The sequence below is a fragment of the Ammospiza nelsoni genome, chromosome 1 (assembly GCF_027579445.1).
Source record: "Ammospiza nelsoni isolate bAmmNel1 chromosome 1, bAmmNel1.pri, whole genome shotgun sequence".
Lineage (NCBI taxonomy): Eukaryota > Metazoa > Chordata > Aves > Passeriformes > Passerellidae > Ammospiza > Ammospiza nelsoni.
In genome coordinates, this window is record NC_080633.1 from 122,211,584 (window position 1) to 122,225,345 (window position 13,762).

Genomic DNA, 13,762 nt, shown 5'->3' on the forward strand with positions numbered 1-13,762 from the left:
CCAGAAACTGCCTCAGACACCAGCTAATTTTACAAGCTAAGTTACATGCATGCCCACATTCAAGAGGGCAAGAGTGAAACCTTGATGGCAACGCTACGACTCTGGCTGAAGAGCTTCATTTTCCCCCTCCCATACCTGAAAGCCTTGAATCCTTGCCAAATATTCCAGCTGTTTTGAAGGCTGCACTGTAGAACAGGGGGAAGCAGGGGATATTCCTTTTAGACCTATGGCTTCGGCAGTTGGGGACGTTCCATTCATGAGAAGTTCCCTGGCAATGGTGGCCGTGCTATTTGTGGTAGGAGATATGCTGAAGAAAGAGCTGGAAGTCTGGCTCATTTCTTTGGATGGCATATAGCTTACAGTGGTACCAGGGGCTGATTTGTTGCGGCTTGCTTCCATCTCTTGATATACGTCAGGAGAGAGATGGAGTATTCCCTTTGGTGCTGAAAACAAAACCAAAGATCATTCTCATTACTTTGGAATGGGTTTGACATGTAGACAATTTTCATTAGCATATTTTACAGTGAAAAACAAAGTAAGAATTTAGAAGCAGTATATATATATTTTTTTTTTACACTAACTGTAAATGAAGTCACCTAATATATTTAGAAACTAAGCAGATCTGAAGGGGCCCTCTTCTTCCTCTTCCCCAACTCTTTCTTTTTAAAATGGTACAAACCTTAACTTTAAAAGTAAACTGTGGATAGCATACAACACACAATATGAACAAAAAATGTTTGGAGTCCTACAAACCATGAGGAAGAGATGTTACTTCAAAATAGTAGCACAATCATTATTTCCGTACATTCTTCTACCTCCTATCTGATACAATAATTTAGGCTATTTTTTTCACAAATAATTGAAACTAGTCTATATCAGCACTGTTGCCACCAGAAGTAGTTTAGGTTTTTTCTCCCACCTCCAGCTGGTGCTTGTACTCCCCAGCTGCTCTCTTGCCAGCACCAACACCTGCAGGCCCATGTAGGGATGTCCATGAGAATGAGCTGCTGGAGGTATTGGCTGTTCTCAGGGGGTTTCCATGCGAATTGTTCATTTCTTCTACCCTCTGTCATTAGCATTGCTGGAAGGGCAGTGTGGTTCCTTGCAGTAGCAGCATTGCCTTGAGTTCTGGCTTAAAGAGTTTGCTGAATCACAACAGCAGCCTGGGGCTAAAAAATCTTAAATTGCCCTGCAGCCAGTGTTACTGTGCTAATGACTCTGATGTGACTGACTGCTCTGCAGTGAAAAGGAATTTATTTATTTATTTAGCTGCATATCCTACAGTTTTCGTCCTATAGTTTTCAAATAGCTACTTGCCTTTGAGAACATTTATACTGAAAAAGGAAAGCATATATGTGTCCTACTTAATATCAACAGGAGTTAAGGTAAACATTGAAAAAGCTAGATTTATTTATGTAAGTAAATTCTAAATATTTCCAGTGAGATGTAAGTTAGGGATAATTTATCTACATTTAAACATTTTGAATACCTTTTCAGAAAATATCTCAACCCTAAACCTGCTTGGAAACAGAAATACATACTTGAGCAGTTTTGCTGATAGTCCTGTGCATGGAAATGTGCAGAATTAAGTCTGACGTTTGCTAGTTTTCTTACACAATGAAGCATTTTTTGGAAACACAAATAACCAGTTGGCTGATACTAGAGGGAAACCTTTTTCTTATTATTAATGCATCAGAAAATGAGCTTGAAATGTGTAATTTCATATTAAGAACATACTTTAATCTTCTAGCATATAATGTGAGTGAACCTGAGCCATATGGCATTTCATGCTAGGGATAATAAACCTGTTTGTTAACTGATTTAGTAATACCAAGAGAAATCAAAGGGTTCAGTGTTTAATTCATTTGCAGTACATATTAAATTAATCTCAGAAAGCAGAATAAATTCAAAGAAGAGGAGGAAATTAATTTCCAGTACCTAGGAAAGATTCCTTTAATCCTAGAAGTGCAAGTAGTACTTTTAAATAAAATGACTACCACAAGGAGAAGACTCAGAAAATATTACCTGTAATTAATATCCTCATTTTCAACTACATGGTGAAAATGCAACTTCCTCAGTGCCGACTCAGCAAACTGCTTACAGGTGAATCTTTTAATTGATCTACTCGTACATTTGGCTTTTAAATTCATATTGCTTTTAGAAATATGGAACATCTGCTTATATCATTTACAAAGACATATCTTTTATTCACCTGATTGCTCTCCCCACCTACCTCCATAGGGCTGGGGAGTCTGGTTGGATCCTGAACATTTTACCTAGTTTAGAACCGGCTCCAAAGGCAGCACGCTGAGCTCCAGAGCTAAGCACAAATTCAAGACAATGCTGCTGGGAAGTATGGAGGATAGGATCCCTAAAATTTCTTTTTCTCTGTCTGGGACAATTTAAAACATAATCTAATAGATAAACAACTGTGTAAATACACAGCATTATTTTATGGCACATAATCATTGTATGAGAAGAGAGACTTGACACACTTTTCCTGAGGCTGTAACCTCCAAGGCCTACCTCTGCCTGTATTTTTAAAGTCTTACACAAGATGTAAGATTAATGAAAACTGAAAAAAAAAGATAATGCACATCTTGATAGTTGATGTTAGGTTACAAAACCAAACAGCAGTAAAAATACCGAGTGGCAGGTGTCCACCACCTCCTAAGAACTGCCCACTGTAAATCGGATTTCCCACGAATATTTCAGAAACAGAAATGTAAACTGAACAAAAGATAAAACAGTCTACTTGTTTAGAAATAACATGATATTAGCCCTCCTAATAAATTTTAGAAAAACATAGTACAATGTTAACTTTAAAAAAAGTTTAAAGAAGTTTAAAATCAAGTCCAGTGCTGCAGATGTCTGTTCCATTGATGTAATATTACTTAAAACAAACATTTTACATGCTTTCTCAGCCATTTCACTGTTTTTACATGATCCACCCAAATATCTAACTGCTGTCTGGAACAATGGTTTGGAATACTTCCAGATTACTAAGCTTTCTAAATGTTAAAATAACTAATATGCAGCATATGATGAATAGAAAGATATTGAGCAGAGTATAGCAAATGCTCTTAAAGTACTGACTTTAATGGTGATGTTAAATTAATAATAGTACTTTTACACTTTGCAACACCTTACTGCTAAAGACTTCAAAGTGCTTTATAAGCAATAATTAATTTAAATCATACATTGGCTCTGAGAGGCAGATATTATATTACCATCATTGATTATCTCTGGAAACAAAGTAATGTAATATTCTAGACATTACATTAATGTAGTTGCAAGATATTAACTTTTTATATTCAGGGCCTATGTTTCACAAAGCTTCTTACAAACATGTTTTAAAAGGCCAATAAAAACTTGGTCTCTTTGAAAACTTCTATAAAACATACATTAATTGTAATTCATTATCTATTTTTAATGTATTACTGAGGTTATTTTATATATCATTCCTCACTGTTGCCTGCTTACTTCAACTCTGCTGTATTATAGGAAAGTGTGTAAATATATTTAGTTACAGTAGTAGAGTTATCAAATGACAAGGGATAAAACAACAACAATAGAGGATTAAGTGCAAGAACAAAAGATCCCTTTATAAATTATCTTTATTTGTCTTCTAAAAATCAGTTGATTAAAAAGCAGGGGAAAAAGTAATACTATCCTCTAACACCCTTATGCATTGCGGGAGAACATCTCCAGGCAAACATTTTCATTCATTTTTACTTTTCAGCTAAGAAAAAAACTTAGACTTTTGGGTCCATTAAATATTTATCCCATACCATACTTCACCATACTCCACAGGAAGAATCATAACTATTAGGAGTCCCAGGATCTATAATAGACCAACAACACTGCACCTTCTGGTGGACATTAACTTCGAAGCACAATTATGAAACATGTTAAAATAATTTCCATTTATATTATTTAAACCTGTGGGCAAATGTGCTACAAAAATATGCAGGCTAGCTATGCAATGTAATCACTAATATTTAAAAAACATGTCTTACTCATCATTGGCAGTAATTGTTTGCAGTCTCTCACAATCTTCTGAAGTCTATGAAAACACACCAAAGACCTTTCTTACCTAAGAATAAATTTCTTCATCTTCCATTGTCTACTTTTGCTGTCCCATACTGAACAATAGCAAAATAGCTTGGACTCCAAGGTAAATGTGTGAATCAGATATAAGATGGTGGCCCAACAAACCCTCACAAGCCTTGCCCTGGAAATGTCATCTCGGTGCTTTGATTGTACCTTTTTTTCACAGCAGCCACAATAGAGACAATCTTTAAAAGCTCTGTTTGAGTGATATTATTTTTATCCCTAACCCTTTCTCTTCAGTGTCCCCTTGGCTGGGAAGACAGGGGGACATTTCCACAAATGGGTCCTCCACTTTCTGGAGTTTGGATAAACAAAACTAATCATTAGAAAACTGTCTGCATGGGTATGGGGTGAAGAACAACAACTGACAATATTACTGGAAAAGCCTCAATGTAATAAGACTCTGCAAAAATGGAATTTGCTGATACAGGAACAGTGACAAGCTACCCACAGCAGTGGGCTACTAAATTAAGAAAAGTTCAGAGTGCTGACAGCATTGCCTGCACACTCACAGCTATTAGAGCCTGCACAGGTACCACTGGTGTCCTATTTCCAATTTTCTGTTTCTCTCAGGAAGAGCAGAAAACATTATAAGTTGAGATTTCAATTTTAACATTCAACTCCACAAGATGGCCTACAGAATCAGGCTTGTGTTGTCAATCTGCATATATATATATGTATGTCAGTGCTACTTTTCTATACTTAATCACTAGTGTAGGGATACTCTTCCTCTGCCTTCACTCAATGACTTCTCTGGTTCAGGGGCATTCATTGACTTTTCACATTTATACTTGGTTTAAACCTCAACTTTATTCTTTCTTGGATAATACAGTTCTCTCCCCAAATTCTTGCTTATCCTACAAAAAAGCTATACTTGTTCATGTGTCAGAAGCAGTGCCAGCTGCAATATGACTTCCCCTGACCCTGATGAAGAGCACATACTCTTCCCTGCACTACAATCAGTGATAAGGGACATGGCACAAAGGAGTTTTCATGTCTTGTGCAATGATGCAGAGTAAACAATGGTATGATTCTGTATATGATATTCTTATGAATTAAGTTTAGCACCCTGGTATCTGAAATAACCCATCACCAGATGAAGAAAAGACTGTTCATAAGGAAATAATCAGTATTTTTGGAACAGAATAAAATGCTCGATAGATAATCATCAAAAAGCTTTCAGATTATGCTATCTGTAGTCACATTGAATAAAGCCTTCTTATAATGTGGTACATAAAGTACAGGGAAAAATGTTCTAGTAAGGCTGTAAGAAGGAAAAATTAGAACTGGATCTAATCCTGATTTCACAATTTTGTACATTAAAATGGACAAGAATTTAAGAGGTATGAGGAATACTCAAACACAAAAATTACTCCCTAGAACTGGCAGGTTCTCAACAGGCCCTGAAATATGGCCCATTACAAATCTACTGACATAGAAAAAAAGAGAGAATTTACAAAACCAAATAACTACTTCAATAACAAGACTGAAAAATGTAAACATTATAATAATAATAAATTATGGTTTTATACCCCACTCAGTGTAAAAGGCTATTTATATACTAGAATATTTTCAAATTTCATTACCTCAGTAGGAACTCAGAAAAGGTCAGTCAGACAATTGAATAGGCAAATAGTATGGCCATTACGTTCTCAGCAATTGTCTACACACAATTTTGGCTTGAAATACCAGGTTGCAATCATTACTTACTTAACACAGCTATCTGTGGTATTTCTAAGTCACCAGCTACTGCAATATTCAGACATGAAAAAATGTTCTGTCATTACACAATGTCTTTCAGTCAAAAGATCTTGTCTACATGACCTTAAACAAACTTATGTTATATAAAGCTGCTCATTAAAATACAAGCTTTGTTTAACCTTAAAATAACCATGGTACTGAGGTATATACTATTTAGTTCTTCATAAAATCGGGTCTTGATATCCCTCATTTTGCTGGACTATTTTCTGTATGACCAAAACAGAAATTGCAGTATTGCAGGACTTAAATTGTATGCATTTCTTAAATTGTATACATTTGGCATTTAAGGAACATGAGGTAAGTCTTTTGAATTCACCCCAGCTTCACTCCTGCTTGAATGCATAAGATTTTGGTTAAAAAAAAGACATAGTGTTTGCAGTGGGGAATTTCTACAGGATATTCTATGATATATTCCAATAGACAGATGAAACATCTACACTGTGTTACATGATAATTCCTGCATCATAATTTTCCAGCAATATGTCCATGTAATACATACCCAAAGATTAAGATTGAGCTGGTTCAGGAAAAAAGCAAGCAAAATACAGAAGGAAGGTCAGTATTCTTAGCAGTAAAGAGGATCAGCAAATTTGGAGCAGGAGCAAATCAAGCTAGTGTGCTGGCAGATCAAGGTGCTTGTAACAGCTGCTAGAAAGTGATATTTGTGGAGGTAAAGCAATTTAGGAGAGTGCCTGAGTGCAACTGGAGGCAACCTGTGCAGGCAAGACCATTCATTAAGAGATTAGGAGGGGAATGAGAATGGTGGTGATGAAAACAAAGGCCTGACCCACATGGAGAAGAGAAGAAATAATGAGCAGATCTACTAGACAAGGACAGAGAGGCTGCTGAAGCTAAGAAGGCCAAGGGGGCCATCAACAAGCACAGCAACTGTGTGAGTGAGGAGGAAATCAGAGGAGAAAGCTGTGTTTGATGTTGAAAGGGCACAAAGGAAAGAGTGGAGAATTAAGTTTTAGCTCTGTCAGCAACTAAGTTTCACTTCAGGAGATTCACTTTTTCAAGGACATGATTATCCTAGACTAAGGGTGAGGTACATGGTGGGTTCCAGGTTGGAGGGAGGGGTGTTGGAAAAGGAGAAAAGACTCCAGAAAAGTGAAAATATTTAGAGTAACACCGTACTGAGGTGAATGATGTGATACTGCTCCATTTTCTCACCTGAAGACAGAATACCAAATGCAGATACTTAGCATAATTACATAATTAAATTTGAATTGCAGAGTTAACATCAAAAAAGAGCTCTGCATTTCTGCTTCATGTGCAGATTTTTCCAAAGGAACAGACTAGCAACCTTGAATAAATGCAGTTCATATCAGCCTTTTAGGAGACTGATAAAAACAAAAGGATGCATTATCTGAAATCATCTCTACCATAGAGCTGGCTGTCTCCTGCCATGGTGTCTGCTTCCTCTTTATACATTTCATACATCAAAATCTTGATGGCTAAGCAGTCTCCCAGACAGGTGACTTGAGCTTCTTGTCTTGAGGGCACCCAAACCACAGATCTCATAGCCCAAGTCTGTATTTCTCACATATGCACAATCTGTGCTACTCAAGAACCAGGCAGCAGGTTTCTCACTACTCTTTCTTTTTAACCTGTATCTAAAATATGCAGAATATATAGAAACCAGCCAGAGAACACCTGAATACACATCTGCACTTTCATTCACAAGAGTTTCAATCAACAGGCAAACTCCAGTCATGATTACTTTAGATCACTCCTTCCCTGTGAACTTCCTATATTTTAATAGCATTTGATTGTTCCTTTTTTGGCTGCAAATCATGTTAGATAGACATCTCCAAAAGGCAGCTGCCATTATCCAGATTACTCTGCACTCCATGAATACTTTCCTTCTGCTGAAGAAGGAAACTAAGTCTCCAATGCTCTGGGCACATGCTTAAAACACTAGGCTCTTTATAAACACACACTGCACTCTAAACTCAGCACAGAAATCATCATCTCTGAAGATGCAAACCTTGCAGAACTGTAAGCACTTAATTAAGCATCTCAAAAGGGGAAATGTGGGAAATAGAGAAGGACCACTTGCAGTCATTGTCTTATGCTACAGAGTTGAGCCCAAATCCCACTCACACATAAAAATGCTAATTTGGCTCTTGCCCCTAGTTCTCAAAACAGCAAAGAAAAAATAACACTCTCTTCCCTGTTTTGTTAATATGTTTTTTAATATTAGGTGGTTTAGAAGTTTTTTCAACTATCAAATAAATGTAAGCTGCATTTAACTGGTATTACACTGGATAAAATTATTTTCATTGTTAGAAGAAACTGAAAAATAACACATCAGTCATTAATAATACCAAATGCAGCATGGATTTCCTAGTTTCAGTAAATTAGGAAAGAAATAAAATTGAACAAATCTCCTCTGCTTCTAAATTTAATTTTCAAGTATCTTCAGTTAGAAAGAAAATTTAATTAGAAAATTAGCAAATCAACTCAGTAGTTACAGAGGCAAGGTATTATTTAAACATAACCAGCTGTGATAAGAGCTAGGACAGGCTATGAGATATGAAGTGAAGACAAACGGCTCAGCTGAAGGAACTGCTCCATTGATGGTATAAGGCTCACCTGACAATTTGTTAGCTAAAAAAATCCCCACAAAACAGAACAAAAATATCAAAATGAACAGATGGAAAACTATTGTTCTGTGGCCTTTCACTGAGTAAGTGGTGTTGTCAATCCCTTTACTGTGGTTTCTAGTCAGAATGGCAAATAATCAGCAAACATTTAGTGATGTATCAATGTAACTCCTAGCAAAAGTGCATTACAATTGACAGAGTTGAGTAAATTTGGAAGCAATTCAAAAGCCAAGTCCAATGCAACAGCAGTACTGAGTAAGTAAAAATGCACACAATCCACTATAAATCACCTTTGAAATATATCCAGAAGAATTACATATTTCAGCAAAATATAACACACAAACATTCCAATGAAAAATGCCCAAATTACAACACAAAAAATTTATTCCAAAACTGTAGACTTCTGTTCCTGCTATGGAAACACAGGGGTGTTAAATTATCTACTGGAAGTCTTCACCAAAATCCCCAGTTGAAAAACAAACAATTAGAGGACTAGTTAAATAAATATATTTCTGAAGCTGCTGAGGACCAGAACTACAAAGTTCAAATAAATTTTGTTTCCTTCAGAGTGAAGATGTATTAGTATGCAAAATTTCATAAATATATAATTTATGTTGCATTTATCTTCTCCAAAAAGCTGGTGAAGAAACTTTTAAGTAAGGATCTGAATGTAAATCTTTTTGTATTTTTATATTTCTTAATTTATATTTCTTAACTTATATTGAAGTAGAGTTTTAAAAATAATTAAAAAATGTTACTTATAGAAAAATACAATATTTTCTTATTACAGACTTAAGAAACTCTTCAGAATAGCTATTTGTTTTTTCCTTTTCTTTTTCTTTGTTTTTTTTTTTTTTTTGTCACTGAGAACAATTGTATGAGATCAAGTATCTTTGTTCCTTAGGAGATCATCTGCTCCTGCTGCTCATTTACCATCTGAAATCATAATCATCTGTTGGTGACAATCTAATCATCTTTCCAGTAACTAATTGTGATGTCACAAACAAATGGTTATGATTTCAGGTGGTGAACAAACAGCAGGAGCAGATGTACTCCAAAGAACAAAGACTGTAAAGTCATGCACCAATCCCTAGTAATAAAATGTTAGGCAAGAAAAACAAAGAGTTTGTCCTTTACAGAGAGGTAAGATTGCTCTGAATGTATTCTTTTTAAATTATCAGATTTTCAGTACTTTGTGACTCCCAGAATTGTTAGAAATAGGTTAAGGAAACCTATACAATGGAAACCTCAAATTGGAAAACCTGTAAAAACAGTTATGGTCATTTTTTTCCTTCTTTGAATTATAATATCTATAAACACAGTAACATTTTACTTTTATTTTTATACTGTTTTTAATAGCTTATCTACAGTTTCTCCTAGAACATATCTTGTATGGTGTTTGTTATTACCCTATCCAGAAATACAAAACAAAAATATGTTCCCATGAAAATGCACTTGCAATAGGATTGTTTATTTGTTGCATGTTTTGTTTCTGTTGATAACTACTTAAATCAAGAGAGATAAATGAGATTCTGTTTACAGTAAACATCTTCTATATGGGCTGCAAATACGTCTGGTCTGCTCACAATTTCTCAAAGTCTCTTCCAGAAGCATAAGGGAAAAAACCTCAATGTTCTTGCCATTTCACATGTGAAGAATTTCAAAGATATCCCAAACCAAGAAACCAATAGCTTTGTGTTTCATCTTTCTTTGAAATTGTGAAATGAAGAAGACAGGTAAAGAAGTAAACCTGTGGGAAGAAGCTTTGCCAGTGAGTTGGAGGAACAGAAGTGAGGTTTGCCACATGGATAATGCAAGAGTAACATGATAGAGGGCAGCAGGAGAATTTAAAATTCAAGAATATTTAATAGGCAATACTAAATATATATTGAGCTAGTAATTAGGAGGATACAAACTGTAGAGTATTTCTCAGCAAAAACAAACTACATTGTAAGAGAACCATGAAATCTGTTCTTCAACTGTACTAAAATATAGAACTGTTATGATTTTTGTTTTCTGTTGTACTGAAGTATACAAATTCCCTTTACTATTCCAGTTTTATTTGATTCAGATGGAAACACAGGACATTATGTGCACAAAGAAAGACTATTTGTCTGCAAAAGGAAACTGATGCACAATAGCCTGGCCTAGCAAGACACAATTGTTTTCCTGGAATAAAATGACTGGAAATATGAATAAAAGCTGCCCAATGGTAGATGTAGTAATCTCAGAGCCTCAGATTTTGAAGATCACTGAAAGTTACGTTTATGGTAACAAGAAATGCAAACTGTACATCTCTCTTTTAAGAGGGATACAAAAGGGAGGAAGCTGCTCCATTTGCCCTCTTTAAAGCTTCCTAACTTTAAAAAATTGCTTTAAAAACTTAAAGAGTAAATTCACCTTCCAAAAAGTGCTGTTTTTAAAAATAAACTAGTATACTCACACCTGAAAGGATATGACATTTTTAATCTCAAATTGTGGAACTTGTTTGGAACTGCCTTTTAAAAACCCTGTACTTCACAGGTGCATGAGAGATCATTCATAGAAGTGATTTCTTTTATTCAAAACACCCTGGCAGTGTTCAGAGTCAGGCTGGATAAGTACTTGAGCAATCTGGTCTAGTGGATGGTGTCCCTGCACATGGCAGGGGTGGTTGGGACTAGATAATCTTTAAGATTCATTCCAACCCTCTAACTTTCTATTATACACTGAAATCACCTGTTTATTATTAATGTTGCCTCTAAATTGGAACCCTCAAAAAAGGGGGTTAAGAGACTAAGAACAGTGGTCTCTGAATAAATGTTCTATGTCTATTGGCAGGCTCCATCTCTTTCAACTTCCAATTTACTTGTAGATCAGAAGAATGGAAATGAAGGCATCAAGCATTACTAAAGTGTCCCAGAATGAAAAACTTTTTCTCTATTGTGGCTCTGGTGGCTGCAAAAAGGTCTGTGAGCAGATATGTGAAAAATAAGTTATTTGGTACAAGTTTAAAATATAATTTCTGTTGATCTTGTCTCCTGTTGAATGAGTTTGCCTTTGTGTTCTCCTTCTAGATTTGGATTTAAAGGTATAACTGTCAAAGTTGTCTTGAGCAGCCTAAGAGATTGTTTTTTCTTGTTGATTTAACAGAAAATCATGTTTTCATCTATAAGTATCTCTGCTACAAGATACTGAAAGGACAGGAGAAAAAATAGAGGTCTTATGCTGCTGTCTCAAACTCTAAGATGCTAACATTTGAAGACATTTCACAGATCTTGTCCTTAGAGATTTTGACAATACAAATACAAATCATCTAAAAGTATTGATGGGGGTTGATGACAGGGCTGTAAGGAAGCCATTAATGGGAAGACAGATCCTGTAGAATCCTTCCTTTCAGGGAAACACAATGGCATGTGCTCCATCCAAGACTACTTTAAACACTAGCAAAGTGTTGTGTAAGTTGAAGCAAAAATTATTCCTCAGGTCTCTGGGTACCTCTGTGGTGAGTGGGAAGACCATATAAATAATGGAACACTACTGAAACTCCTTAAAACCTGCTTTTAGGAGCATGTCTTTCAGATGTATATAGGCAAAAAATAGAAGGTAGCTCATGTGTGTGTCCTTATCTCTACAATCCTTAGTTGAGGGAGATAATGTTTGGGACCCTTAAGAAGTTCAAAACTATACACGATTCTAGAGAAAAATCCAGGGCTCAAGAAGAAGTGAAAAAGTACTATTTATATTATCTTTACCACTTTAAACAGCAAAAATCTAGTTATAAACTCACCAAGTTCTGTCTTATTCTTTACCTGTCGCAGTGAAACCAAATTCAATCTTGACCAACAAGGTTTCTTTGGTTTTTGTGTCTTATAGACAAAGCTCAAGGAAGAGAGGAACTACCAGTAGCAGAACCTCATCAGAGTCAGGGATGTTGTGAGAAAAGCTAGAAATGAGCCCATATAAATCACAAAAATATCAGAATTGCAGATTGGGTCAGGCTGGGAGGGACGACAGTTGGGTCATCTGGTCCAACCCCTCTGCTCAAACAGGGTCATCCCAGAGGACACGGCACAGAATTGTGTCCACATGGTTCTTGAATATCTCCAGTAAAGGAGACTCCATAACCTCTTTGGGCAACCTGTTCCAGTGCTCATTCACCTGGACAGTAAAGTTCTTCCTCATATTCAGGTGGAATTTCCTGTGCATCCACTGCACCAAATGGGATCTGTCTCAGTGTGCTGAGTCAACCAGCTTGCATCATTTTTGAGGCCACTCTCTGTTCTCCTCAAAAAGTCCTGGAGATCAGAAGAAATCTCCAGTGCCTGGAGAAATGCATTATACTCAAAAAAGGCAGGCTGGTCAGCCTCAATCATGCAATCCTCTTAAAGCCATTTCTGGGCAGAGTGTGATTGTCTTTCATGATAAAATGACTGGTTTTATGAATGGAGAGCAGTGGATGTCATTTACCTTGGCTTTAGCAAGGATTTTGACACCATGTCTCCCTTGTCTCTAAGCTGTGATTCTAGAGTCTAGGTAGATAAATTCCTAGATAATGGAAATCTGTTGGGACCCAACACCTGCCTTCCAATATCTAAGAAGAAGTTGTCAGAAAAAATGGAGCCAGGCACATTACTGAGGTATATAGCAGAAGAACAGGAGATGACAGCCATAAACAAACAGGAGATATTCTGACAAGAATAAAAGGGAAAAAAATCAATGTGAAGACAGTGAAGCACTGGAACAGGCTGCTCAGAGAAGCTATGGAACCTTCATCACTGGAGAACTGTTAAAAGTCATAGGCAACCTTATCTCAACTCTGCACTGACTGTGCTTTGAGCAAGCAGTTTTGGTGACCTCCAAAAATCCCTTACAAACTGAAGGATTCAATGATTCAATTAATAGATTAAAATTTCCTTGTTTCTGCACTCATTCCTACCTACACCCACACACAGGACACTCAGGGGTTAATTCATCTAATTGCAACAAAACCCCTAAAATATTTACAAAAAGCATTTCAATTGTCTTGGATAATCCAAATCATACAAAGAGAAATAAGTTTCAATATAAATTTAGAAAGCAATACGTACTATTACTTGTTGGCTCAGGAAACCCAACATTTTGGCCATTCCAACTTTTGTTTTCTCCAAGCTGAAACAGGTAGAAAAAGATAAGTAAGTAAAGAGCAAACTGCTCCCTAAACAGAACACTCCTGTTTATAAATTTAGTTGAAATACACTAAAAAGGATGAGTTGAGACTGCCACATCTGTTCACAAAACTTTGCTAACTCATCCTAATT

The 13,762-nt window shown here is 36.1% G+C and overlaps 1 protein-coding gene across 5 annotated transcripts in view; it reads right to left on the reverse strand.

Moving 5' to 3' along the window:
* STAU2 (staufen double-stranded RNA binding protein 2) overlaps positions 1-13,762 on the reverse strand; it is a 171,170-nt gene that overhangs the window by 85,286 nt on the left and 72,122 nt on the right. For all 5 annotated transcript variants that reach the window (XM_059474272.1, XM_059474256.1, XM_059474238.1 and 2 more), the window contains 2 exons: positions 13,553-13,613; positions 136-443 (listed from right to left, as the gene is read on the reverse strand). In XM_059474272.1, the coding sequence (XP_059330255.1) occupies positions 136-443; positions 13,553-13,613 (369 nt within the window). The remainder of the gene's footprint in view (positions 1-135; positions 444-13,552; positions 13,614-13,762) is intronic.